Genomic DNA, 26190 nt, shown 5'->3' on the forward strand with positions numbered 1-26190 from the left:
GGAGGGTCCAGGGGGCAAGGAACTGAGGCCTCCCATTGTGTGAGTGTGGCGCCTTGGAAACGACTTCTCCATCCACAGGCAATCCTGGCCAACACCTGGACTGAGAGCCTGAGCCAGACCCGTGAAGCTGACCTGCCTGCATTCCTGCCCTTGGGAAACAGTTTGAGATATTTTAAAACTTGTATTGAACCATGGTTGATTTACAATGTCATGTTAGTTTCAGGTATACAGCAAAGTTAATTCGTCATATATATTATACATATATATGTATAATACATACATACACTATATATGAGTGCTGAGTCACTTCAGCCATGTCTGACTCTGCAACCCCAAGGACTGTAGCCCGCCAGGCTCCTCTGTCCATGGGATTCTCCAGGCAAGGATACTGGAGTGGGTTGCCATTCCCTCCTCCAGGAGATCTTCCTGACCCAGGGATCAAACCCACTTCTCTTATATTTCCTGCACTGGCAGGCAGATTCTTTACCCCTAGCATCACCTGGGAAGCCCCTATGTTATATATACATATGTTATATGTACACATACAATATATATGTTATATACATGTGTTATAGATGCACGTATAACATGCATATACATATATATAATGTACATATATGTTGTATATACACAGGTGTAATATGTACATATATATTTATATACATATTACATATATACATAAGTATACCTATATCTATATATACATATATTAAATATATACATATATATGTATTCTTTCTTAGATTCTTTTCTAAGTTATTAGAAGATATTGAATACAGTTCCCATACAGTAGGTCCTTGTTGGCTGGCTATTTTATATATAGGAGAAGGCAATGGCACCCCACTCCGGTGCTCTTGCCTGGAAAGTCCCATGGACGGAGGAGCCTGGTGGGCTGCAGTCCATGGGGTCGAGAAGAGTCGGACACGACTGAGCGCCTTCACTTTCACTTTTCACTTTCATGCATTGGAGCAGGAAATGGCAACCCACTCCAGTGTTCTTGCCTGGAGAATCACAGGGATGGGGGAGCCTGGTGGGTTGCCGTCTCTGGGGTCGCACAGAGTTGGACACAACTGAAGCGATTTAGTAGCAGCAGCAGCAGCAGTGTGTATATGTTAATCCCAAACTTCTAATTCATCCTCCTCCAAGATAATTAGTGTTTACTGCAGCTTTCTTTAAATTTTGGCATTAACTTACAAGGCATGTATGTTACTTATGTTTGAATTTCTCTTTTGAATCCACCAAAGAGAGGACCTGGCCTCCCTTATGGAGACTGCTGCTGGGCTCACGGGTGTGCCCTGACGCCATCTAGGAGGGCCCGGTGTTTAGGCCCTTCAACTGTTAATCAGAAGGTATAGGATGCTTGTGAGCTCCACAGTTCTCTTTCTGTGGATTTAATGTGGGTGTGCTTACACATGCGCGTTGAGTCGACCTTCCCGGCACAGTGGCCACCAGACGTGGTGTGGAACATCGTTTAGGGGAGCTGACAGCAGCCGCAGGGCAGCGTGGTTCTGTGGAGGCTGGGGCGGGGGAACCACGCCCTTGGCGAGCGCTCCCTGGGACACTCGCGCATAGATGCACGTGGCTGTTTCCAGCGGCACTGCCTTTTACATTTTTTAAATAAATTAAAAATTTTCAAATCATTTTAGACTTGCATAAAGGTTGTAAATACAAATGGAGAATTCCTGTGTACTGTCTACCAAGTTCTCCTAAAATTAACCTCTTACTTAGCTATGGGCCACTTATTAAAGCTGGGAAATTTGCATTCCTGCCATGCTATTACCTAAATGACAGATTTACTTGGATTTCATAAATTCTCCATAAACATCCTTTTTCTGTTCCTAGGTCAACTCTGGGATTCCCACGTTACATTTAGAGAATCATTTTTCCTTAAAAAAATGATTTATTGAGCTATAATTTGCCTACTATATAATTCACCTACTTAAAAGTATACAATTCTATAGATCTTAGTGTATTTACAGGGTTATGGGAATACCACCACTGTATAATTCTAGAACATTTTCATCACCCCCAAAGAAACCCCATACCATTATCAGTCATGTCCCATTCCTCCCCCTGATTCCTAGGCAGCCCTTAATCTGCTTTCTGTCTCCATGGATCTGCCTGTTCTGGACATTTTATGTAAATGGAACCATAAAACATGTGGTGGTTTATAACTGGCTTCTCTCATTGAGCATAATGTTGAAAGCACTGTTTTTATAGCCAAAAAATAAAAGGGAAATACTCTAAAGATGGATCAACAAATGAATGGATACATTTTTTATATATTCATACAATGAAATAATATTCAGCTCTGAACATGAATGATTTAGCGATACATCTGTTGTCTTTGATGAATCTCAAGAGTCATAGTGAAAAAAATAAGCCAGCTGCAGAGCTCACAAACACCAAGAATCAGCATACTATGGATAACAATGGTAATGGACCCCCAAATGGGTGGTGAACGAGTGCTGGGCACCATTCTCTGTATAAGATGGCAGGTTTATCATGCATGAATTAGGGACCATTTACACAGGCTGTAACGTGCAATGACACTACATGTTGTTTATGGACACATACACAAGCAATCAACATAAAAACATGCATAGCAATGATGAAGACCAAGTTCAAGGGTAGTGGTTACCTCTGGGTGGGAGGAAAGAAGTGGCCTGAGAAGGAGGGGGTCCAAGGGCTTGGAGTTACCTGTAGTGTTTGGTGTCTTCATTTGGGTGGCAACCTTGGTGCTCTTTTCCCCCCATCCTTTTGCCATGCCTGATATATTTCATAATAACTTTTAAAAGAGCAAGACTGTTATCCAGCAGTGTGTAGTGTGAGCTATATTCGTGTTTTTAAAATGATTCATATCCATATGCTTGCGGATGTATGCACCGAGCCAGGAATGAATCCCAGGGAATCTTTAATGGGCTTCAGGGTGGGGGCCAGGATCTGGGGACCCCAGGGGAGCAGGGAGACATGCTTTTTCCTGTCTTTTTTTTTTTTTTTAATTAGAGGATAATTGCTTTATGATGTTGCTTTGGTTTCTGCTGCACAACAGTATGAATCAGTCATACATGTATATGTGCCTGCTCCCTCTTAAGCCTCTCTCCCCACTCCCATCCCATCCCTCTAGGTCATCACAGAGTGCCAGCCTGCACTTCCTGTGTTATATAGCAGCTTTGCCCAGCTATGGTATTTTACACATGACAGTATATATGTTAGTGCTGTTTCTCAATTCTTTCTTCTCTCTTCTCCCCCTACCCTTTTTGGGTTTTGTACCACACGTATTTTACCTTCCTGATTAAAAAGATAATTCAGCCTGTGGTGGTTTAAATACAATCTTTGTGTTGGTGGCTCAGAGGTCAAGTGTCTGCCTGCAATGCGGGAGACCTGGGTTTGATCCCTGGGTCAGGAAGATCCCCTGGAGAAGGGAATAGCAACTCACTCTGGTACTCTTGCCTGGAAAATCGCATGGACGGAGAAGCCTGGTAGGCAGTCCATGGGGTTGCAATGCCGGACCTCATCTGCCTCCACAGAGTTCCTTGGGCCGCAGGGATTGTCAGCCCATATTTCAGATGGAAACACTGAGAAGCCCAGAGGTTGCTTTGTTCAGTGACTAGTGATCCGTGCAGGTGGGAATGGGGCAGCTGGTTCTCAGATGAGGAGGCCCCATCCTGGACAGTGAACATGTGGGGGGCGCCCAGGATAAAACCACCAGTCCCTCGACTCATGAGGATGGGGGTGCCCCTCCTTATGGGCATCAGGCATGGCCAGATGGGCTGTCCTCAGAGGCATCGCAGCGCCCCCTGGGAGAGTGGGGCCTGCACTCAGGGCCACGCAGCCACACGCTACCCCACTGCACAGCTGGAGGGTTGGGGTAAGTTTATTCTTCAGGAAGGACACTGCACCACCATCATGACTAAGAGCCGTGACAGTGCAGCCCTGTGACAAAGGCTTGCGGTAAAGGGAAGCGGTACAGGGCGAGCGCATCTCCTCATGATCAGAAAGAAGGTAAGGGAGTGAGTGTTACGAGAGGAAGGCCAGGGAGTTCCCTGGTGCCCTAGTGGTTAGGATTCTGAAGGCTTTTGCTGCCGTGGCCCAGGTTCCATCCCTGGTCAGGGAGCTAGCATCCCACAGGCTTCGCAGTGTGGCAATAAAAAGAGAGGGCAATATCGCCTTGATGCGGAAGGTCTGGTGGCACGACTGCGGTAATTCTTTTCCCGCATGCACGCACTGTGGTGGTGAAGTCTTGAAACTCCAAACCGCAAGTCTATTAAGACAATGACCCTCAGCTGTGGGCTCCCGATGGAAAAGCGGCGGGGTCCCACGGGTGCCTGGACTTCAGGACAAAGCTGCCTCCCCGGCCCGGCAGCTCAGACTAGGTGTGGGGACATATCAAGGCGGACATGGGCCTCTCCGAGGAAAGGCAGACGGGGTGAGCTCTGAGTTTCTGCAGCCGCTCTCCTTGCTTTCTCCAGGGCTGGCTCCGAGACCCCGCAGCAAACGTGATGTCTACAACTTCTGGAGTCAGGGTCCTCGTGGGTGAGGCTGCCTCGCCCACAGCCCACCTCCTTGCCTCTGGATTGGTCAGAAGCTGCCCTGCCTGCTTCGGTTGGGCTATCCATGAAGCCCTACTTCTTTGCCAGTCCTGATTGGTCCCTATGGGCATGTGACCAGCAGTTGCTTTGCCAATGTTGATTGGCCCAAGTAGGGCACGTGTCCCCACGGTCTTTTTTTAAAACCATCTTGATTGGTCCAAGTGGGCCACGTGCCCCACGGTCGTTACCTGTCGTGATTGGTCCACGTGGGGCACGTGCCCCTGGTCCCTTTGCCTGTCATGATTGGTTCCTGTGGGGCACGTGGCCCAAGGGCCCCGCGTTCTCTGCGCGTTGCCCAGGCTTCAGCTGGCGGCGGGAGAGCCGGACCGCGAGGTGGTGCTGTGGGTCCGGGCTGCAGGTCAGCTGGCTCCGCTGAGGCCCAGGGCCGTGGGCGTGGCGTCCCCAGCTGGAGGCCAAGCCTCAGGCAGCAGGGGTGCGGGCTGCTGCCAAGATGGCGTGCGAGGTCTCTCGACGCCCGGCTTGGCCCCCGTGGGCCTTCTGCGCCGCGTTTTCCCGCCCTTTCCCACACAGAGGCGGGCAGCAGCTCCCCGGGCTGCCCGGGGGCGCACAGAGAGGGCGCAGGCCTCACCACCCGCCGCCGCCTCTGTGGTCCGCCTCTCTGCAAACAGACGGCTGGACGGGCGCCTTCTTCCGGAAGCTGGGAACTGAGGGAAGTCCTCCTAGCGCCCGGTGCCGGGAGATTCCCCGCGCCTGCAGCCACCCGGAGCGCGCCCCTGGTGCTGGTGCTTTCCAGCTGCCTGTGGTGGCAGGCCCGAGGCGGGGGAGGGCGAGGCCAGGAGGCGACAGAGCCCGGGTGTGTGCCCAGGGCGGCCCGCTTGGCCGGGGGATTGGGCAAGTGTCTGTCCTCACTGGTGCCACCCGCCGCCTGCGCCTGGAGCTGGCTCTCATTTCCGCCCCAGGGCAGGATTTGACAGGTGCGAAACTCTGGACGGACGAGGTGCCTGGTTTCTTGAGGTGGCAGGGCCGCAGGCGGTTATGCCAAGAGTCACAGATAGGTGGATGGACCGAGGGGGAGCTTCCAAGGAATTTTCCAGACCAGGGGACCAGAAGCAGGGCGTGGGTTGGCGAGGCGGGGCTCAAGAGGAGTCCCTAGAGGCTCTAGGGGAAGTCTCCGTCTTTCCCAGGTACCTGAGGGGTCGCAAAGAGTTCCACACGCCTGAGCAAGTGAACTGAACTGAGGACCAGACGGCAGCTTCTCTGGCGTGCAGGGTGGCTGGCTGCCTCTGCGGTGGGCCCTGAGGCTCAAGAAGGAGGGGCTGCCTCTGTAGACTCTGCCTTTCCCAGGGCAACAGCTTGAGATAGGCAAAGCACCTGTCCTCCTCGTGGGAGGGGCTGCAGATCGTGAAGAACCTTAATAAGTCCACCTGAGGCGGTCTGAAGTGTTACCAGAGAAAATGGGGAGGGGTGACCGTGTGATCAGGGTGCTTCTACTCTCAACCAGGTGGTCCAGGCCGTGCAAAGATAGAGGAAGAACACCTTCCAGGTTCAGCAGGTACGGAGGAGGCCCTAAGGTGGGAATGTGGCGGGGAGTAAGGTAAGCAGGAAGGGACCACTGGGAGAGATGGGCAGGGTCCGGTCACTAGGCCACTGTAGGCAGAGCTGGGATGGGTGTGGCCGTTTCTGTGTGGCCTCTGTGAGTACACCATGGCCTGTGTTCTGTGCTAGGTCATGTCTTCTCTTAAGGCCTCCTCTCCCACCACGAAGAGCCATGCTCTCTACGCTCCATTCTCCTGGTTGCTGCCAGAAAAAGCCGGTCACTGGCTCCTATTGGGAGAGGGAGAGCTGGGCTTTCCTGGTGCGCTGGTGGGGTGCTAAAGGTTTCAGGCCCTGCGGTTTTCCCAAGGCCTTGATGTCTTTATCAGGGCCTTTGTAGTCACATTTATAAACTCTTGTTGGAAAATGGAGCCTTTATTTTTAGCTTGCCCAGATGGCAGGCGCCAAGGCCGGGGGGCAGCTGCTGCTCCCTGCCTTTGGTTTCTTGTGAAGCTTCAAAGTGATGGGGCCTGTTAGACTCCTTTTCAAACTCATTCTGTGGCTTCTTGACTCCTTATCTCATCTTTTCTTCATCTGGCTTTCTTCTCTGCCACTGAGGAGGTTGTGAAGGGAGAGGAAGGGGCTGCCCCAGTTCTCACTGCAGAAGGAGGCTGCAGAGGGTGGGAGAAGACACTCTGGCGTGGGGGTCAGATGCTGGTCAGCCAGGAACCTGCAGTTGCAAGCTGCAGAAGGTGGCGTGGACTGACTCGGGCCGCAGAAGAGCACACTGGGAAGGGCTGTGGTAGCTCAGGCCGGGGGCGAGAGAATTTCATGGGAGGATGGCCAGGCCGCTTCCTGGGTAGGACTCAGTCTCCAGCTGCTGGACTCCACGGGACGTGGCCTCTGCTTTCTCTGAGCTTCTGTTTCCTGCTGGGTAAAGAAGATAACCAGCTTTGCGATACTCACCTTGTGCGATTCTGGTGGGGGTTAAACCAGGTGTTACCCATCTCTAAGCCAGGGGTCATTTTATGAATATCATGTCTTTGTGAAAACCTGGGATCCTGAGGTCCAGGCTTCCCTGATTCTAGCCGAGGGAATGAGGGAGCCAGATTCCCTTTGAGTTAAATGTCCCTTTTTCACGACCCCAAGCGATTCAGCCGGGAGGAGCCCCCACTTTGGCCAGCCTCATGAGCCACTGGCCCTTCACAGAGGCGTTTGGAGGGGAGCAGGGTGGCGTGTCCTTGTTGTCGGGTGGCTCCTGGCACCAGCAGTGCCTCTTGGGTTCTTTCCTACAACTGGCCTTGGCTGAGGAAGCTCTAGCACACCTCCTGTGCTCACTGTGGACCTTGGTGAGACTGAGTCTCCTCATCTGTGGAATGGGGCTGTTTGTTCCTGTCTCAGCGCCGTGAGACACTCGGTGTGTGCAGCGCTCTGAGTGGTGCCTGGCGCAGAGAGATTGACTGTTGTTTCCAGGCGGCTGTGCTACACTCCCTCTCAGGACCGTGCCTGGAAATCACTGATTTCTGCCTTGTCCTGTGGTCTCTTTCCCAGAGCTTCCAGGACTGTGTTCCCCTCCTGCTTTCTTGAGTTGTGGGCTTTGAAGAACACATTGAATTCTACTTAAGCCCCTTGGCGCGGAAGACTCTGAGTGGGCGGTGGCAGGAGGACTTGAGGTGTTGGGGCGCTGGGACAGGTTGCAGACTGCCGGGTGCAGGCGAGTGGTCAGATGTCCCCACTCTGCTTGTTGACCTGGCCGTTTCCAGGGGTCCGTCTCACATAGGGCCTACTAGGGCCTGCCTGCCTGCCCTGCCCAGCAGCCGTGGCCACTGGCTCGCCCCCTTGGTTCTCGGACTCCTACACACCTCCAGCAGAGGCCACAGGGGTGTGTGCAGTATCGCCACCTAAGAAACGTGGCTGTCATCCCCGGCCACCCCCTTCAGATTCTCAGATGTGGGCTGCATCTGTGGGTTGAAAGGAAAAATCTGCATATCTGGTGGGCCTTGGCCTGGTAAGAGCACCGCCGATGCTCTTATCAGATGAAAAAGCCCAGATACGTGGCAGAAGAACCCAGAGGCATGCTGTGGACCCGGCGCGGCATCTGCCTTGCCTCTGGAGGGTCCGGACCGCTTGCCGAGGTCCCTGAAGATGGGGCTGCTGCCACTCTGACCTGGTGGAAGCGCCCCGCGGACTTCCACTCTTGCTGGGATTAATCTAGTCCCAGGCAGGGCGGCGGTTCCTGACACGCTTTCTACACCTCAGACCCATCTTCCAAGATGACAGGCTGTGCAGGGGAGCTTAACATTTTAACTGAGGAAGTGGAGACCATGGCCTTAAGAATAGTCTGATGACTTTTCACACTTTTTTAAAAACAGACTGTGTGTTGGTTGCCATGCCTGTAGCTTACGAAAAATGGAAGTTCTGTGATGAGTGGCTTCAATCATTAAAAACAAGCATTTTTATTTTTAACAAGATGTGGAGATGCTGGAGGTGCTGCTGACTGGATAAGCATTACCAACAAGGACCACTGGGGGGCGACCCAACACAGGGAAACAGGTCTCAAAGATGTTTTCCTTGCAAATTCTCAACCACGTTTTTGTATTTTTAACTAAATGAAAATACTGAAAGTAGTATAGCAGAGAGCACTCTTAATGGAAAATTAATTGATAACACAGTCTTATTTCAATTTTCTGTTTATTTTTAACTTAAATGACTGTGTATATTCCACAGTCTTATGATGAGAAAGGCTCCAGAACCATGTCCAGGTCTTCTCAACATTTCATTTCTTGAGTCGTTTTTCCACTTTTCGTTGTGCATTGATAGGGGCTTCTCAGTTCAGAAACCAAGGCACTAGAACTATTTTATCAGCTACATTAATACATTGAAGGTGTATTTACCCTCTCATTAAATATACAGCATTTGAATACAATATGGTTTTATGCAGATCAGGTTCAAAACACCCAAGGCACACACTTTACTTTTTTTTCCTCTCTTTTGTTTCTGTATTTATTTGAAGGCTCATAGTAAAATTTCAAAATTGCTATAAACAAAGAGTTCCAGAGAAGCAATGGACAATGATTGTTGTAATTTTAAACATAACGCGGTAAAGACTGAACTGCAGAAACATGTTACAGGAACAGTAAAGAAACAAAAGCACTGGTACAGCGTGGATTAAAAACGGAAGTGAGCAAATCTGCTGAAGTCTGAGAAACCGGTCTGGAATCGCCCATCTGCCCACAAAGCAGGGGCAGGCCCATCTGCATGTGGCTGCCTGGACAGCTGGCCGCTGTGGAACTGACACCTTGTTGTGTGTGTACACGGATCACTACAAATACACAAGACGTCCCAGTTTACTGGTTATTAAAATGCCTCGGGTAAAGTACAAATAAACGGAAAAAGTCTTCCAGTATCTATTTTCCCCTTAACAAGACGGACAGATACATTTATCTGGAAGAAGCCATTGGACAGTGGGGCTGGGGGGCGGTGAAGATCTGGGAGGAACCATTGGATGGGGTAGCAGGTGGACCTCAGGGAGCGTAAACTACAGAAGATGTGAGGCTGAGAATTTGTCACGAACATAGAAACAGTGGCTGCTGTTCAAGGGGAGAATGTGCCAAAGTAGAAGAAACTGCTCCGGAACTAAAGACCGGGCGTTTTCACTGATGAGACCCAAGAAGAGGTTCAATATTTAAGTTTAAAATATGCTTCCCTACAGTGGAAGGTATCGCCCATGTCTTGGCTCAGTTCTTTGCCAGAAGACACATTCTCTTGCCCCAAGCCTTAGTGCACACTTGTTCACAAAAACGTGGTTGGCTCTGCGTCAGCCAGAGAGGCTGCCCAGTCTGCGTGCCCGGCAGCAAGGAGACAGCCAGCTGCGGGTGTGCGGGATCCTCTGCTCTGAGGAGCAAGGTCTGCACCAGGCCCCCCTGCCACGCCCTTCTGCTTCCATCTCAGACAGAGGAGAGCTGGGCCTTGGCTCTCTGCGGCAGTGCTCACAGACGTCCATGGTGCTGTTCTCACGGCTCTAAAAGAATGCTCGTTTCCACCTGTACGGTGAGAAAACTTGCAGGCGGAACCAAGGCAGAGCAGCTCACTGAAAGAATTTTCACTCTTGGGGCAGATATTATCTGGTCAGTTTCATAGAGGTCAAGTGGCTGGATTGTAAGCTTGGCAACTTTCTAAATCAGAAAGTTCTCACTTTGCAATCAGAACCACAACCTTAGTGCAATAGTATATTTATTTTTTCTTTTTACAGTAATTTTGGTTGCCATACAAGAGATGTTAAGAATTGGGAGAAAGTGCAAATTACAGGAGCTTGTTTTTATGTTTTTAATAAGGTTTAAAAAGAATAAAAGCACAAAAGTAACAGAAACATAGATAATGCGAACACGTTACACAAACTATAGTGTGAAACATATTAGTTTCTAAAAAAACAAAAAATTTTGTTGATGGGAAAAACCAATATTTGTGGTCCACACACAAAGTCATTGCCCGATCACCCTGGGTAATGCTTGTTAACTCAGAAAAAAAAAAAAAATCACCATTTTATTAACTAAATATCACAAATGATTCACTTTGTGATATGTAAAGTTCAGCAAATCAACAGTCACATTGAGTCATTGTTATATTATGGATTAACTTAAAATGTGCAGACACCCTGGAGAAGGTATCTTGGCAGGTATACATAATTTACATCTTGAGCAATTTTGGTTTTGTATACACAATATTACAGAAACTAGGCATGTAAATGCAATTTATTTAAATTACAGTATATAACAAAAGTGGATTGTTTTAAAACCTGGAATAAGTATTAACATAATCTTTATATGAGCAGTTTAACATCTGTTTCACCGTTGGAGAGGGGCGTGGGGTAGGGCCTGGTCCTGACGTGTTTGAAGGGGGAGAGCTGGGTGGCGGGTCAAATGAGGAACTATTGCTTTCTGTAGCAAAACCGGTGGAGAGAACTAGAGACCGATTCGTCTTGGCAACGTGTTAATTTTGTTGGTCAGTGCAGGCTCTGATGGGTCCAGTTACTTCTCTATAGTAAGACAGTGTGAACCACCAACGCAGTCAGCTTTGCTTGCTTCTGGTCAGTTGCATGTGACTTGGAAGTCTCTTTAAGAAAGGGAGTAGCAGCCGAGCCTCACCTCCTGGCTGCCCAAGTCCAGTGGCCCCAACGCCCCACGCTGCGTTGGGCACCGTCTGCCTGAGGCTCCTTTCACTCTCATCCTGTCTAGCATGTTGCCTGGCACTGAGCAGAGAGGTGAGACCGGCAGTAGGCAAAGGAGAAACGAGCCATGGTGGGGTACTGTGCTTACTGGGTTTCGCAACATCACCAGATGGAAGACAAATAAGGGCCAAATCACCATCTTACACTTTCCGAACTGTTGGCAGCCTTAGCAGGCCACCCGTAGTATCTTGGCTTGAAACTTCTCTGGGGTCATATTCATCTCATGATGGAAAAATCGAAAGTACATGGAAGTAAAACACCTGAATATTAAATTGACTTCATTCAGATACCAAGACTGACCTGCAATAGGTTTTGGAACAGAAGGTCCAAAACTCAATTTCCAGTTCAGGGACATGTGGCTGGAAAAACTGTGTGTGTGGTGAGTGTGTGTGTTTTTGCAGAAAACTGCTGCATCGTGAATTACAACCACTTTTGAAGAAATAATTGTCCTTCGATGTCGAAGTTCTAGCAAAGATAGAAAATATAACACAGCTCTGCTGGTTCAGATGCATCCAATAAGGTTGATTTAAAAAGGTCATACTTTTATAATTATTCCACAGAAATAGTAGTATTAAATCACAAAAGTTTGTTTTTCTTTAACTTTCTAGCACTGAAGTGGCACAAAGGCTGCCTAGTAGACCAGCCACTTTTTTTTTTCCTTAAAATATTGTGCTTATAAACTATCTGTACAACTATTTAAACTTGCAGTAAAGAAAGATTTTAAATTGCTAAATTTTACGTGTTCATTCTAGAGCTGTTCCAGACCTAATCAGACACTTGATTGTGAGCATAAAGAAAAAAAGGAAAAAAAAATCATGTTTTTATAATTAGAGATGGGCTAGGCTAGTTCTGAAATCATAATAAAAGCCAAAAACTTGACATTCTTCCATATGTGGGAGGACATGCTGACTCCTGACTGGGTGTTCTGTGACTTGGGTGTCGGTGGCGACCTCCCGTGGAAATCAGAGGTATTGTCACAAGGAAGGGGGCTCTGGGGGAATGAAGGGTGCAAGGCCCAGGAAAGCCTTGCCCGAGGCCAGACTGCCACCCACGAGCCCTCCCTGCTCTGTCCTTCATCTCTCTGCTTTGCATCCTCACCCCGGGTCCTGTCTGTGTGCCACGCCCACTGGGTTTTCTGAAAACCTGTTGTACTATTAAGACAAGCTGGTGGGATTCCTGGACACTCAGAGGAAAAGGGGGAAGGCCCCTCAGTACCGTCTTCCCTGGCCTCAGAGGATGAAAGAGCTGTCTCAGCAGTGATGCTTGCCCTCGGTGGGGCTCAGAGCTGGGAGGGGCCAGGCCTCCCCCCACCCCCCGCCCCTGCCAGCATCCAGCAGCAGCCATGCCCACCACGGACCTTGTGTCATCCTGCGTGTCAGAGTGGATGCTCACCTGCTCCGAGGTCTGCAGAATTCAACACACCTTTCAATTTAAAGAATGCTGGAAGGCAGAGAAGCCCCTTCCTACGCTCCTGGACAGCCGTTCCTGGCTGACAGCTGCTTCCACCCGGGGACACGCTGGCCCTGGAGCCGTGCGCGGGCAGCCGGGCCTCCCTCCGCCCTGGAATCGTGACTTTGTGCTTCGACTAACTCCACGTGACATCTGTTTGGCCACTTTGGAATTATGCTAATAGACTTGCAGAAAGAAGGAAAGCTAAGCAAAGCTGGGCACGATCCCATTCAGAACAACCCATCACTGCCAAGAGCCTCAACGGGCCAGAGAAGCACGGGTGCACGTCGGAGGGGCAGGAAAGGATCCACGGAAAAGGGGAGACGCTTCTCCACCTTCCAGAAAGGGCACCGGGTATGCACATCTGTGGGCGTCTCGCTGCGAGCCACGTCCAGAAAAGAGAAAGCGCGTGAGCACCGCGTGCCCTCGAGAGGCCGCAGATGGAGGAGGGCCCTGGCGCCAGGCCGGGGCCCGCCGGGTGCGCAGGGAGGCCGCGGGAGGTATGTGTCTAGAATGCAGGGGCGCCCGCCTGCTGGAGCATGGCGCCCGCGCGGGCCGCGTGAGGCGAGGTTGCCGGCACGCAGGAGGCAGGCTGCGCACGCGTCCCTTTCCACCTTGGAAGGACCCCTCCCCGGTCCCCTCTTTGACAGAAACAGCCCAAAGGAGCCCACACAGAGAGCCGGGGCCTTCGGCTCAGCCACGCCGCGGACACACACGCTTCTCTGGGTCCCCAGGAGACCAGCCCGTGGAACGGGGTTGGCGCTCACCATCCAAACATCTCAGTGCAAGCCCATCTCTATTTATAACAAGGAGTCTGTGACGGTAAGGAGCAGCCACCCTTATCTGTCCAGCAGCTGTTTGAGAGCCCTTTCTATGTTCATTCTGTGCCCGACTCGAGTCACGCCCAGATCTATGAGGTCTTCTTTCTGGAGGTTGGGGAGGTGGCTGCCGTCGATCTCGTTGTCCATGAAGGCCTCTTTATGCTCACCCAGGTTCAGACTTTCCAGCCAGTCCGCCACGTCGGGTTTAGTCCACAGGTGGACAGGCTTAGTTGTAAAAGGCTTATTGGAGATTGGCTGTTGCAGGATGGAGGGGGACGGCGACCTGCTGCGTCCCACTGGGTTCAAGCCAAACAGGTCCCCGGGCGGGGGCTGGCTCGGAAGGCTGAAGACATCCGAGAGGGTGGGCGAGGGGGCCGCAGTGGCGGCGGGCAGGGGGGCGGGCAGGACCTCTTTGCTCAGCTCTGTTGGCGAGACCACGGGGCTGGGGGCGCGTCTGGGTCCTGAGTTCCTGCTCTCGTAGTCCGGGGGCCGGCTCTGCAGGGTGATGGGCTGGGAGGTCCCAGGGCGAACGGTGAAGGTGACCGTCGTGCTCCGCGTACCTGAGACGGTGCTCATGACCTCGGGGCCTCTGAAACGGCAGCAACAGAGAAAACCATTACAAGTCCGACCACAAAGCAGACGAGGACGTGGTCTCTGGGGAGGGAGACGGAGACACCCAAACCACAGCAGGGCGTCTGAGGGCCAGCATGCCAGCAGAGAGCAGACGCCCTGCCAGGCCAGGGGCGGGTGGGCACAGAGGGGCGGGGGCGGCCAGAACCCAGTCCCACTACGCCACTGCGCTGCCTGAGGAGCAGTGCCTTTTGCCTCCGTTTCAGCAGGAAGGTGCGGTACCCATTAGGAGACCCTTCCTCATTGCCTGTCAGCCCCGAGGCTTTCTGGCTTCACAGGATAAGGGCAGGGAAGGGCGCCTAGCAGGCCGGTTGCTTCACAGTGGGACCTCCCACGGCTCCTGGGGGCAGTCGTGGGCGCTGCCCTGTCTGATGAAAGGGCCGGGGCCCAGTCTGGCTGCGCCCTGTTCCGTCGCTATGTGGCTGTCTGTCCTCTCTGCCCTGCGTGTGGGTGTGGGGGTGTGTGTGTGTGAGTGAGACGGCCAGTGGGTTACAGGGTGCCTCTCAGCCTCCTGGCCCTTCCCCACTGGGTGCTGCGTCAAGCGTGGAACCTGCCCGTGGTCTGAAGGAGGGGCCTGTGCTGGACTCGGGCTTTGATCCTGTCCTGAGGAGAAGCATTTCCGTGGCCCGGGCCCCATCAGCCCCCGGGGCGTCACGTGCAGTTTCCTGGCGGGCCAGGGGCTCCGGGGCTGGATGCTGCACAGAGGAGACCCTGTCAAGAACCTCCAGGGGCCTTGGCTACCGGCTGCACCGGTATAATGGGTGCTGGCAGGGCAGGGCAGCCCCAGGCCCCCCAACTCAGAACGAAAAAATGGGAGCCCTGCTGGTCCAGGGCATCACAGGCAGGGAGTGGGAGTCCCCCCCAACCCCGCCCCCAGACCCCCGTCATGGGGAGAGAGGTGTACTGTGCACACGGCAAGGACTTAAGGAACCTGCAGATTCTGGGCCCCGGGTTGGACCAGAAGATACACTGCAGTCCCCACCGAGGGGCCTGTCTCCCCTCTGGGGGGGAAGGCTCACTGGGACCCCCCGACACTGGAGGGACGTCCGAGCGGGGGTGGAGCAGCTCCCCCCAGAGGGACCGTCCGTGGACAGAGGGCCTCTGTGCAGTGGGTGGGCATCTCACAGGAGCACGCTGCCTCCTGTGCCTGCGGCCCTGCCTGGGCCCACCTGCCGGGGCCGTCCTGTGGCAAGGCGGCCTTGCTCGCTGCTTTGTGAAGCGCTGCTGCTGCTAAGTCGCTTCATTCATGTCTAAATCTGTGCGACCCCAGAGACGGCAGCCCACCAGGCTCCCCCGTCCCTGGGATTCTCCAGGCAAGAACACTGGAGTGGGCTGCCATTGCCTTCTCCAGGAGGCACATCGATCCCCCGGTGAGAGCACCTCTTTAGGCCCAGGCCGCACTTACCCCTGGGTCTCTCTGAGCCAGAGGGTGGTCGCCCACCCTCCCTTGGGAACAGCCCAGCGATTCCCAGGTAGCTGGGATGCTCTTTAGAAAGAGGGCTCTGCAGGCAGCCGTGTGCGTCGTCAGAGGCAGACCCACGGGTGGGCAGTGAGGCCGGGGGACAGCACAGCACGCCAGAGAGAGAGGGCTCTGCCCGTGGCACTTACGTCTGTTCAGCACGACCCTCTTCTGTTACCACCCATCACGGGAGCAGACGGAAACGACAAGAGGGAATGGGTTGAGACAACACTGCAAAATTAATGACAATTAAAAAAAAAAGCCGCTTCTCTCGATGGATGACATGAAAGCAGAGGCCTGGACGCTAGGCCCTCTCTAGCCGCAGAGCGGGGTGGGCAATGTACACAGCTGCCCGGAGGAGAACCTCAGAGCCGCCTGACTCTGCGTGTTCAGCGGGGAAGCACACATCTGCCCTGTGTGGCCGGGGGTGTGAACACAGAGCGAGACCAGGCAGGTGCTGAGAAGGGGACATCGGCTTCCCCGTGCGGGCCCGGGAGCTGGCTCCTTGCTGGTGCCCAGACCCGGGCTCCTGGCTGCCCTCTGTCTTCCTCAGCCTAGGAGGCAGTGATCTGCATGCCTGCTCAGAGAGGCCGTGCTTTGCGTCAAGTCCACACTGAGGGTTGAGAGGCCAGCAGCTAATAAAGGGGGCGTCAGACCTGGCTCTGTGCTTGCGGCCTGCCCACAGCCCCGTGGGACGTCGCTACGGAAAAGAGGAACCAGAGCGTTTGAGGCGCTGCGTGCAGGTTGCCTGGGGCTGGTCCATCCTGCCCTCCTCCTCAGTGGCTTGATTTACTCTCAGTTAATCAGACGGGTATTATTCACTGGATCTCCTGGTTGCAGAGACCGTTTCGTTGCTAAGCAACCACTGGGTTCCCGGGTGGAACACACAAGAATCTGTTGCCCCGATTTAGAAACAGAGACACACACGCTCGTGCACACACGCCCTCTCTTGGATTATTACTCTCTATCCTGCCTCTTCAATCCAATCCATATGGAAACATGAGAATTAAAACAGAAATCAGGAGTTAATGACACACTCAGAGATGTGCTGTTATTTTATCAGTCAGCACAAGTTGGCTGGGGAAGGGGAAGCCAGTGCTCAGGGGCCTTTTCATCGTGTTTACAGATGCGGTTCGGCCCCTGGACAGTGGCTGGCTGTGGGCCGGAGGCTGCCCAGCGAGGCGGTCTCGGAGTTCTGAGCCCTCTCCGCACAGCCTCCCCCCAGCATGCCCCGCCGGCCCGCTGCGTCCTGTGTGGTTACTCTCGAGTTTGTGGGATGAATCCCTGTCGTGCGTGTAAACTGGCGCTTATTTCCAAACTGGTCTAAGCTATGTCTTTATTAACATTTCTAAAGGTTGGGTGCTAAAAAGACCTGAAAGGTGCCAGGAGGGCCCCAGCGGGTCTGCGTCCTGGGCCTGGCCCGCATGGGGGTCCACCTGAAAACTGTGGAGTGAACCTGAGCAGTACATGGATGTGGGCAGCTGGCGGCGCAGGTCAGGAAGTCATGCGACTTGGCCAGGCCGGCAGACGGAGCTGGACGTGGGGGCCACGAGGCTGCCTCGGGTTCAGCAGCCCCTTTGACACACCTGAGCAGGTCGAGAAGGCGCCCCGTCTTCAGGGGGCAGTGGCCACCCCCCGACACATGTTGTCTGAGGGGTCCTGGCATCCAGGCTGGATTACAGATGGCCCTTGAAGGATAAGATGCTGCAGCCAGACCAGAACAGCCTCTGCGTACCGTGTGCGAGGAAATGCGGCAGCGTGCGTTTACCTAATTACCCACAACTTCAGTCACTGACGCTCCCTTAACATTTCAATTGCTGCCGTGAAATGATAAAACCTCTGTGACGGCACCGAGGTGATGAAAGTGCCATTAAGCGGCTTCCATTATCGAGTCAGTTCCGAAGTCTGTGCTCTGGGACCAGCTGGGCAGAGATAATTTTTTAACAACTCAAATTGATTTATTTTGAAACCAAGAGGCTCTCAGGATGATACTGCCGAGAGCCCAGTGAGGAGCTGGCGGCGCCTGCTGGGCCAGGCAGTGGGTGTGGGCGCTCAGGGCGGGCACCCCCTGGGAACTGGGCAGTGCTGCCCCGACAGGTGGCCTGAACCCCACCTCCCCCAGGGGACCTGGAGCTCCATCGGCACCTCCAGGAGGTGAAGGCCCATCCCAGGTTCCTCCAGAGGACCCAGAAGAGTGAGGGGATCCAGAGGGGCTCCTGGAAGGTGGACCAGTGCCGCACCCCTGGATGGAAGCCAGTGGGGTACCCTGCAAGCATCCACTCAGGCTCTGATCCTCCTCCCAACGGCCAGAGAACGAAAGCCAAACCCATGTTGACCTTCCGCTCCTGCGGGAGTGCAGACAAAGCAGAGCTGTCTTGCTTTAAAAACATGATGGTCTCTTGGCTCAAGCCCCTGTGTTTTAGGTCAAAGTGTGTGTGTCAAACTCCCATCTGCCCGGGGTCTTCAAAGGGACTGTGCGTGGTCTGCTCCTGGGCTTCCCGGCATCCTTGTGACCCACTGACCAAACAGCTGCTGGGTCAGCTTCACAAAGCAAAAAGTCAGGTCGTGCCAAGCCTTTGCTTAAGTCCTCGAGGGCTGCCACCACTCAGACACAGCCCTTCCCCTCGGCACGCGAGATGCTCCGAGACCTTCCACGCAGCCCCTCCCTTGCACTGGCCAGTTTCTTCCGGGTGGCGGATGCCTTCCGGCATCCTGGTCCCAGCGCTTGGATGCTCTGCTCCCGGGTTTTTTGCCCAGCTGTATCTCAGGTGGTTCAAATGCCACTTCCTTGAGGAGGGTCCCTGCCCGTGGTCATGACCCATTAGGACATCTTCGTCCCTTTGTAGTTAGTGCTGTGCGCTTTGGGTTTGTCTTGTTATTTCATATGTGCTCCCCCTTGAGAATGTAGCTCTTCAAAGGGGCAGAGACTTTGGATGTTTCCTTGTTCAGCGAGGAGTCCTGAGGCCTGGCACGGTGCTTAGCACACACAGGGCTCCCGAAGGCCCAGGCTGCCTTGACTGTGGACCTGCAGAGAGCCCCTCGGGAGGTCAAGGGGCTGGACTGTGGCTCTGAGGCCAAAGGTGAGTGTCCCTCTGGCTTCTCAGCTCTGTGACTTAGAGGAACTCATCCTGCGCTCTGAAGTGAGGGGCGTGTGCCTGTGTGTCTGGAGTACCAAAGGGCTCTGAGAGCAGGCCACCCAGGCGGGGAGGTCGTCCTCGGGATGTCGGCACCTCTCCAGCTGCCCTGGGTCGCCCCCCACCCTGAGCTCGGCACTGCTCGGAAAGGGGCGTGGGCCGGCACTGAGCCGGAGGGCGGCCGACTCCCCCAGAGGCGGCACTGGCCTGAGCAGAGCTCTGCTTCGATCTTGGTGGATGCTTGGTCCAGAGACGAGATCCTTCCTGGGGAACTCAGCCCGGACGGCCAGGGGAGCCCTGTCTGCCTCCCCCCAGGGTGAGGGGGTGCTTCCAGACGAGGCCTGGGGAGAAGCAGCGGCTGCGCGGGAGTGTAAGGGCAGCGGGGCGGTCCTCCTGGTCATTGTCCTGCCAGAGTGTCTGCAGTCCAGACGGTGGCAGAACCCACGGTGTCCCTGATTTCTGGGGAGCCGCAGAGACTCACTCAGGGCTCAGGTTCGTCTTGGACCCCAGTGAGCAAGGGCCTGGGTGCTCAGAGTCTTCTCCCCGACCTGGGCCTGGGCTGCAGCACTGCGGAGCGAAGGAGGAACCACGGGCCAAAGTAGGGCAAGTCCGCCCCTGGTCCCCGCCCTCGCAGTGGACAGACGCTCGTGGGGTAGCTCTGGGGCCGTCAGACCGTTTCTATGGAAACGCGTGTGCACCTCTGCTCGTCCATCATTTCAAAGAGCGTGGTGGGTTTTCCGTTTTCCCTAGCAAAACTCATTTCTTTTCCCTCACTAGGAATTCCCTTCATCTAATTTGGTGCCTCATTTTGGCCACGGTCGTGCACAGCTCTTAATTTTTAGATGCACTTAAAAGTAGGGATGAGACATCCAGGCAGATGCACCCTGGCTGGGAAGGCCCTGGGCTTTGGTGCCTGGCTGGCTGAAGCCCAGGCCTCTCAGTTTCTTGGTCCCACTCAGTGCAGCCCTTGGCAGTGAGCAGGGAGGAAGGGGCTACTGCCGTGGGAGAGGGGGGCAGCATGCAGAGACACCTGGGGGCCGCCCTGCAGGTTCTCAGTCATCAGATATGCACAGAAGACCTCCAGGCATCAACTGGACTCAAGGGGCTCCAGAGGCCTCAGAAGAGCCCTGCTCTGGTGAGTTCAGCCCTGCGGGCATTAAGCTGGGTGACCCTCCTTCTAGGCTCATCCGCGGCTCCAGGAGAACAGAGAAGTGGAACCCTGAGGCAGCTCCCCGGGCTGAAGGTCTGCTACTGTGCCTTCCAGCTGAGGGCTCATGGCCAAGCGCTCCCCTCTCTGACCCCAGTTCTCCTGTCTGCACCCGGGAAGGTGTTCAGGCCCCGCCTCTGGGCCTGTGCCGCCCAGGGTCCTGCATCTTGGAGTGCGTAGATGTCAGTGACTGCTCATGCCATGTGGGCACCGGGTTATAAATAATAGAAAAGACTGTGGGGTCGATCACAGGCAGGGCCTGAACCCTTCAAGTCCATCAGGACTCTACTAGCTGACCTCTGCTTTGAGGCCCCTCCCACCCAGGGATGCCTGCCGCTGAGACCCCTCTGCCATGAGCCCTGAGCAGCTCACCCAGCCAGGAGGGGCGGGGGAGGCCAGCAGTCTGGACGCCGCTGAGAGAGGCCCCGGCTTCCGGGGGCAGTGCCCTGCAGAGCACGCTGCCTCCCCACGCCACCCAGAGAAGATGCCTTCTACATCTTCCGTACCGCAGACGTCACTGCGACGGAAGCGCCGGTCAGAAGCCCAGCTCTGCCCGCCACTGCCTGTGCCCGTGGACAGGCTGCCCGCCTCTCAGAGTCTCCATCGCCCCTTCCGAGAAATAAGCGTCACTACCACCTGCTCCCCAGCAGCTGTTAGAAACATTATTCACCATATCCAAGGGTTTTATCAAACGTGAAAGAGATAAACCATCTTGATTGTTGTATTTTCACATAACCTGGCAACTAAAGGCCGGTGCTGTTCCACGACATTTCCTGGTGCCTCTCAAGTGTGTAAGACTCAAGTGTGTGCCTCTCAAGACGTGTGTGTCCACAGAAGTGGGGACCCTGTAAGGACTCTGAATGCCGTAGTTTAACAATGAGGGCCCCCTTGAAAACGGTGCTTGTCGGCATGCTTCTCTCTGTGGATGCCAGCTTGTCAGCACTCCGAGGACCGTGAACCAGCCGTGTGACCTGTTTGACCCACATCGAAAGAGAGCTGGGAAGTCACAGCTCTGGGGACCCCACTCTCCTGCGGGATTGCTGATGGATGGACTTGGGTGTTGGAGTCAAACGCCTTGCCCAGCAGGCGTGTAAAGAGCGACCTTGTTAGTTGCAACAGTGAAACCCTGGAGTAAAGGCCAACGGGAGGAAAGGAGAATCGCCTCCTGGGGGACCTGGGAAGTGGTGTGTTTTAGGCGAGGGAAATAGAGCACAGAGAATGAGGGCGGGAAGCACGGGCTCGAGTGGGGGCCTGGCAGAGCCCCGAGGCTTGGGTCTGGGACCAGCTCCCCGTGTGCGTCCCCCGTTGCAAGGAGGCAGGACCTCACGCTCTGCCCGACGCTGTGGGCACCCTCATGGGCATGACTGCAGGCTCCTCTGCCACGACGCGTGCTCTGCTCAGGGTGGGCTCTGGGGTCTTCACTCGGGGCAGCGGGTCCAGAACCGGCCCCTCCCCAGCCTCAGACCAGGGGGGCAGGGAGCAGAGCCCCCAACACACCCTCGATCACACGCTGCCCACTGGCTGCCCACATGCCCCCTGGATGGCGTGCCCCCTCCCCTGAAACCTCCTGGGGGGGGTTCCAGGATGACCCTTCGGGGTTCTGGCGGGTCTGGAGGATGTGGGAGGAGAGAGCAAGGCTCCTCCCTGGAAGCCACGGCGGGGATGGCTCGCGGGGCCGGGTCTCATGGCCCGTCTCTGCGTGGGGGGGCTGCGGCACTGAGTCCAGGCTGGGAGAAAGGAGGCCAACGCGGCCGGCTCCGGGCGCGCCCTCCTGGCGTCTGCTTCGGGAGTGCCGCTGCTCCCCGGGGTGCTTCCTGGTGAGCGCTGGATGAGGAACGCCCGTTGCGGGCACTTACCTGGGGGCGAGGCCGGCGGGCTTGGTTCCCGGTGTCGGTTCCAGTCCTTCCCCTGGCTTTGCGGATTTCTCTCGGTTCATTTGCTGCAGGATTGAGTTTAACTCACTAATCACGTTCGCCTTTGGGCCTGAGAGAATCGGGCTTTTGACCTCCGAGACGTCCCCCCACAGCCTGGAGGTCCTTGGCTGGATGACCTTCGTGGGGCCAGGCTGGGCCCCGCCAGGTGGCGGCGGAGGTGCGGGTGGGGGGATCACGAAGCTGTCCACGTCCTCTTCCAGCAGCGCGTCGTGGTAGAGGGTGTTGCCTTTGTGGACTATGGGTTTCATTTTTGGCTTGGGAGGTACTGGGGGTTTGTCAACCATAAAGGCTTGCCCGTCTGCATAGACTGTGCAGGTGTCTGCATTCTCCCCGCCCTCAGAGGACAAGGTGGAGATGCTGGACACCGTGGAAATGGTGCTGGTCGTCTCGAGGTGGTGGTCGCTGCTGCTCCGGCTGTCCACCTCCTCGATCCCAGAGTCCGTGACGGCATCAAAGCTTTCGGGCGGCGGCAGGAATGAGGCGGGCAGACAGTTTGAGAGACCAGCCGGCTTCTTACTGTCTGCGGAGTTGGTTGGCTGGCTGGAGTTCAAGGAAGGGGACTGGGAGGTGTCATTTTTTTTCTGCTTGACCAGGTCTGAGAGAGCAGGGACAGAAGCAACCCGGTCATCGGGGATATCAAAACTATTGGCAAATTCCAGGGGAGGAGGCAATGGCTCTGTGAAAATAAAATCCTCGTCCAGGTCCACGGACGCCAGAGGCGGGGGAGGGATGCGGAACGGCAGGATCACCGCCTCCTCCATGGAGCCCGCCGCCACGATGGTCCTGCCGGGCGCGGTGGCGGGGGCGGCCGCGGGCTTGGGGCCTGCGGCGGTCGGGAAAGCACCTTCAGTTTCGGGGGCGCCTTCGGGCGCCTCGGATGGCGGATGGTCTGGCTGCGTTTCCAGGTCGGCTTTCTCGTCCTCTTCCTGCAAGAAGTCCTCCGGCCTGGCTGCGTCCACCGTGTGGACCATCAGCAGCCCGGCTGACTTCTGCTGGGACGCGTCCACGATACTGACGAGCACGCCCTTCTTGTCGTCCCTGTGCTCCTTGCCCGGGTCGGCCTCGTACTTGTTCTCCGTCTCCTGCCGCCGCAGGGGCCCCCGCCCGCTCTGCCTGCCAACCGGAGGGAAGCCTGCTTCCCCGCTGGGCCGCATTTTGGTGTCAATGTAGAGAGGCTTGTTGAGGTCGGCCTTGGGGGCCTCCCCTTTGGGGCCCTGCTGGGACTCCTTCAGGGCCCGGTCCCTCGCCGACAGCGCCAGGGCGAGCGGTGAGCTGGGGTCCAGCAGCCGCCCGGTGAGTGGATGCACGTAGTTCTCGGGGCCAGCGACGTTGCCACTCCGGGGAGGTGCTGCGGGGCTGCCCTCCGGCGCCTTGGCTTGGCCCGGAGCGTTCGGCAGCCTGCCAGCCTCACCCTGAGCTCCGGCCTCGCCCGCACCCACAAAGTGGTTCTCAGGCTCCCGGGGCGCCGGTGACGACAGCGGCTCCGTGCCGTCCTCCTCGCCGAAGCCGCCCTCCTCGGGGAACTTGGAGGGGCGTGCCCGGGGGGCGGGCGGCCCGAGGCCCACGTCCTCGTCCCCCAGGTCCGTGGACAGGAAGGCCGGGGAGTTCCTCCGGGCCTCCAGCCGCTTCTCGCGGTCGCGGACGGCCCCGGCGATGGCGGCGGCGAAGGGGCTGCTGGCGGCCAGGCTGTCGTCCGGCCGCAGCTGGCCGGGCTGCTCCGAGGCCTGCGGGTCGGCCTCCACGCTGCTGCCCTGGCTGCTCTTGCCGCTGCTGCTGGTGGAGGGCTCCTTGACGATGATGGTGGGGATGGGGATGGAGCATGTCTTCTCGGGGCTGTCCTCCACGTTGGACTGCTTCACCAGCATACCCTTCCGCCGGGCGGGCTTGGCCGGCACGTACACGGCCTTGCTGGCGATCTTCCCCACCTCGGAGTAGGGGTTTTCGGGCATCTGGCCCCTCTTGCCGCGGAAGTTGGCCTGGGGGCCGGCGCCGCGACTGTAGAGGTCCTCGGAGTCCAGGGAGTAACGGTCGGCCTCCCGCCTGTGGTAGAGCCCCTTCTCCCGCACCATGGTGGCCACCGTGTCGGAGCGGGCGGCCGGGGACACCTTGGCGGCAGGGTTCTGGTTGAACGCGGGCTTGATCGTCCCGTAGACTCGCGGAGTCGGGGACTTAGGGCAGTTGTAGGCGGTGGGGGAGGGGGGAGGTGGAGACGGGGGCACCGACTGTGGCGGGGGCGGGATGTCCTCGGAGGTGTCCGGCATGGACAGGCTTCTGGTGAACTTGAGCATCGGCGGGGCCAGAAACTGCCGCTCCTCCTCCGTTATCCCTACAAGCAGAAGACGGGTTTAGATTTACATCACGGCGAGGACAGACAGCCCCACGATGCTCTGAGGGCGGTGTGACACGCTAAGTCTCCTCCAAACTCACAAGGAATCACGACGTACACTTGTTCACGGGATACAGCACACAAGCCACAATGTCGAGAGGTCACGTGGCCCATTCCGAGCCAGACACAGGACAGGCACTGGGAGGCCCAGAGTGCGTGCTGTTGAGTCCTGTCTGCGGGGTGTTCTGTCTGCCTCCCTGGGGCCGTCCGCAACTTGGGAGAAGCGGCTGGAGGCCAGGAGGAATGCCTCGGCCTTCCTGTCCATGGACCTGGGGGATGAGGATGTGGGCATGGGGGCTGCAGGGCAGCGGTGTGATCCGGGGCGGTGAGGGTGTCCCACTCCTTGGGACTGCAGGTATGTGTGGGGTGGGGGGGGGGCGGTAGGACGGGGCAGCTGGGATCAGGGGGCTTCTATTCCTCAGACCTGGCCAGGGTGCCCGGGGAGGCGCTCTGGGGTCTGGGACCGAGGCTGTGAAGCTGCCCATTGGAAGTGAGAGCAAAGGGCACACCAGCTGCTTCACCGGCTGAGGGAGGCAGAAGGGGCCGAGGTCCCTGGGGTGGCCTTGTCCGCTCGACAGGGGCCCGTTTTGTTGCCTGACTTATCTGAGCACCCCCAAGGGTCCCGGAGCTCCTGGGCCCCGAGGAGCATGGCTGGTCAGCCCTGACCCTCTAACCAGGACCCCAGGAGTAGCATCCCGAGTGAACGCAGCCCCTCTGTGTCCTGAAACCCTCTGGGCTGGGCTGATGGGCCTGGCGGTTCACCATGGTCCCCACTCATCACGGTCCGACTACATGACTGGGGGTCCGTCATGAGGTTCCCACTCACGACTGGGTCGAATGAAGCCTGTGGGGCTGGGTGAGAGGGTCCTGGGACCCGTGGGCGGGATGGCCATGTTGGGGCCCAGAGCTCTGGTGTGCCCTTTAGGCGGGATCCCATGTTCTTTCCGACAGTTCGATATATAAAAAGCATCACCAGGACGCACTCTGGACCCGGGAAGCAGAACACAGATGTGGAGAGGGGTACACGGATCCCGATGGGGGGGCCATGCAGGATTTTCAAAGCGGGAATGGAATGGAGAACTTCAAGAAGCTCCCAGGACAGACTCCGGTAGCTTATCCCAAAGGAAACTTCTGCTCAATAAGGGTATTCCAAACCTCACACGGCTCTTGGGAGGGCATCCTGGCGGGCAGGGACGTGGCCCGTGGCCCTGTGTGCCTCCCAAGGAGTGATTTACGAATACACCTTATGGAGGGAACCGTTACATTCACGCTACAGACTCCAAACTGTAAGGCTCACTCACCTGATAGAAAGATTCTGCTGTCTGACAGGAGGAAATCGATTGTTATTGACCAGTTTGAGAGCCGGGGCAGGAGGTGGCATGTGCGCCGCCCTGCGGGGCCCCGAGCTCCTCGGGGTGGGGGGCCCTGAGGACCCGCAGACGCCACCCCCGCCGTCCCTCATCACTCAGGTCCTGCCTGCCTCGGCCCCCCTCAAACTAGCCACAGCGCCGCTGGCCGCAGCCCCCGGTGCTGGACACGCCCCGTGTCTGCAGGTGGCCGGAGGGCCTCTGGGAATTCACGCGGCAGGGCAGGGCTGGACTGTCACACACAGAGGCTGGGGTTAGGGGGTTGAGTTGGCCTCGCTCGGAACCGAGTCGGTAGGAAGCATGTGACGTCAACGAGGTGGCATCAGTCCCCTCCCCCACAGTGCTGTCCCCCAGGGAGCGAGAAACCGGCCCGGCCACCCCAAGCTGTGTGTCCATTGAGTGCACCCCAGAATGCGGCCGTGGCCATTCGCGGGGGTGTGGGCCCACCCTGCCAGTGGGGTAGGGGTGAGGGGATCCCAGAACCTCGCCT

The 26190-nt window shown here is 56.2% G+C and overlaps 1 protein-coding gene across 1 annotated transcript in view; it reads right to left on the bottom strand.

Annotated features, from left to right (window-relative positions):
* Positions 1 to 10302: 10302 nt before the first annotated feature.
* SHANK2 (SH3 and multiple ankyrin repeat domains 2) overlaps positions 10303 to 26190 on the bottom strand; it is a 527407-nt gene continuing 511519 nt past the window's right edge. Inside the window, exons 21-23 of the mRNA XM_040255275.1 lie at positions 25635 to 25655; positions 21870 to 24273; positions 10303 to 14172 (exon numbers count right to left, since the gene is read on the bottom strand). Coding sequence (XP_040111209.1) covers positions 13602 to 14172; positions 21870 to 24273; positions 25635 to 25655 — 2996 coding nt within the window. The 3' untranslated portion in view covers positions 10303 to 13601. The remainder of the gene's footprint in view (positions 14173 to 21869; positions 24274 to 25634; positions 25656 to 26190) is intronic.

The sequence above is a fragment of the Oryx dammah genome, unplaced genomic scaffold (assembly GCF_014754425.2).
Source record: "Oryx dammah isolate SB20612 unplaced genomic scaffold, SCBI_Odam_1.1 HiC_scaffold_15, whole genome shotgun sequence".
In the NCBI taxonomy this organism is placed as follows: domain Eukaryota; kingdom Metazoa; phylum Chordata; class Mammalia; order Artiodactyla; family Bovidae; genus Oryx; species Oryx dammah.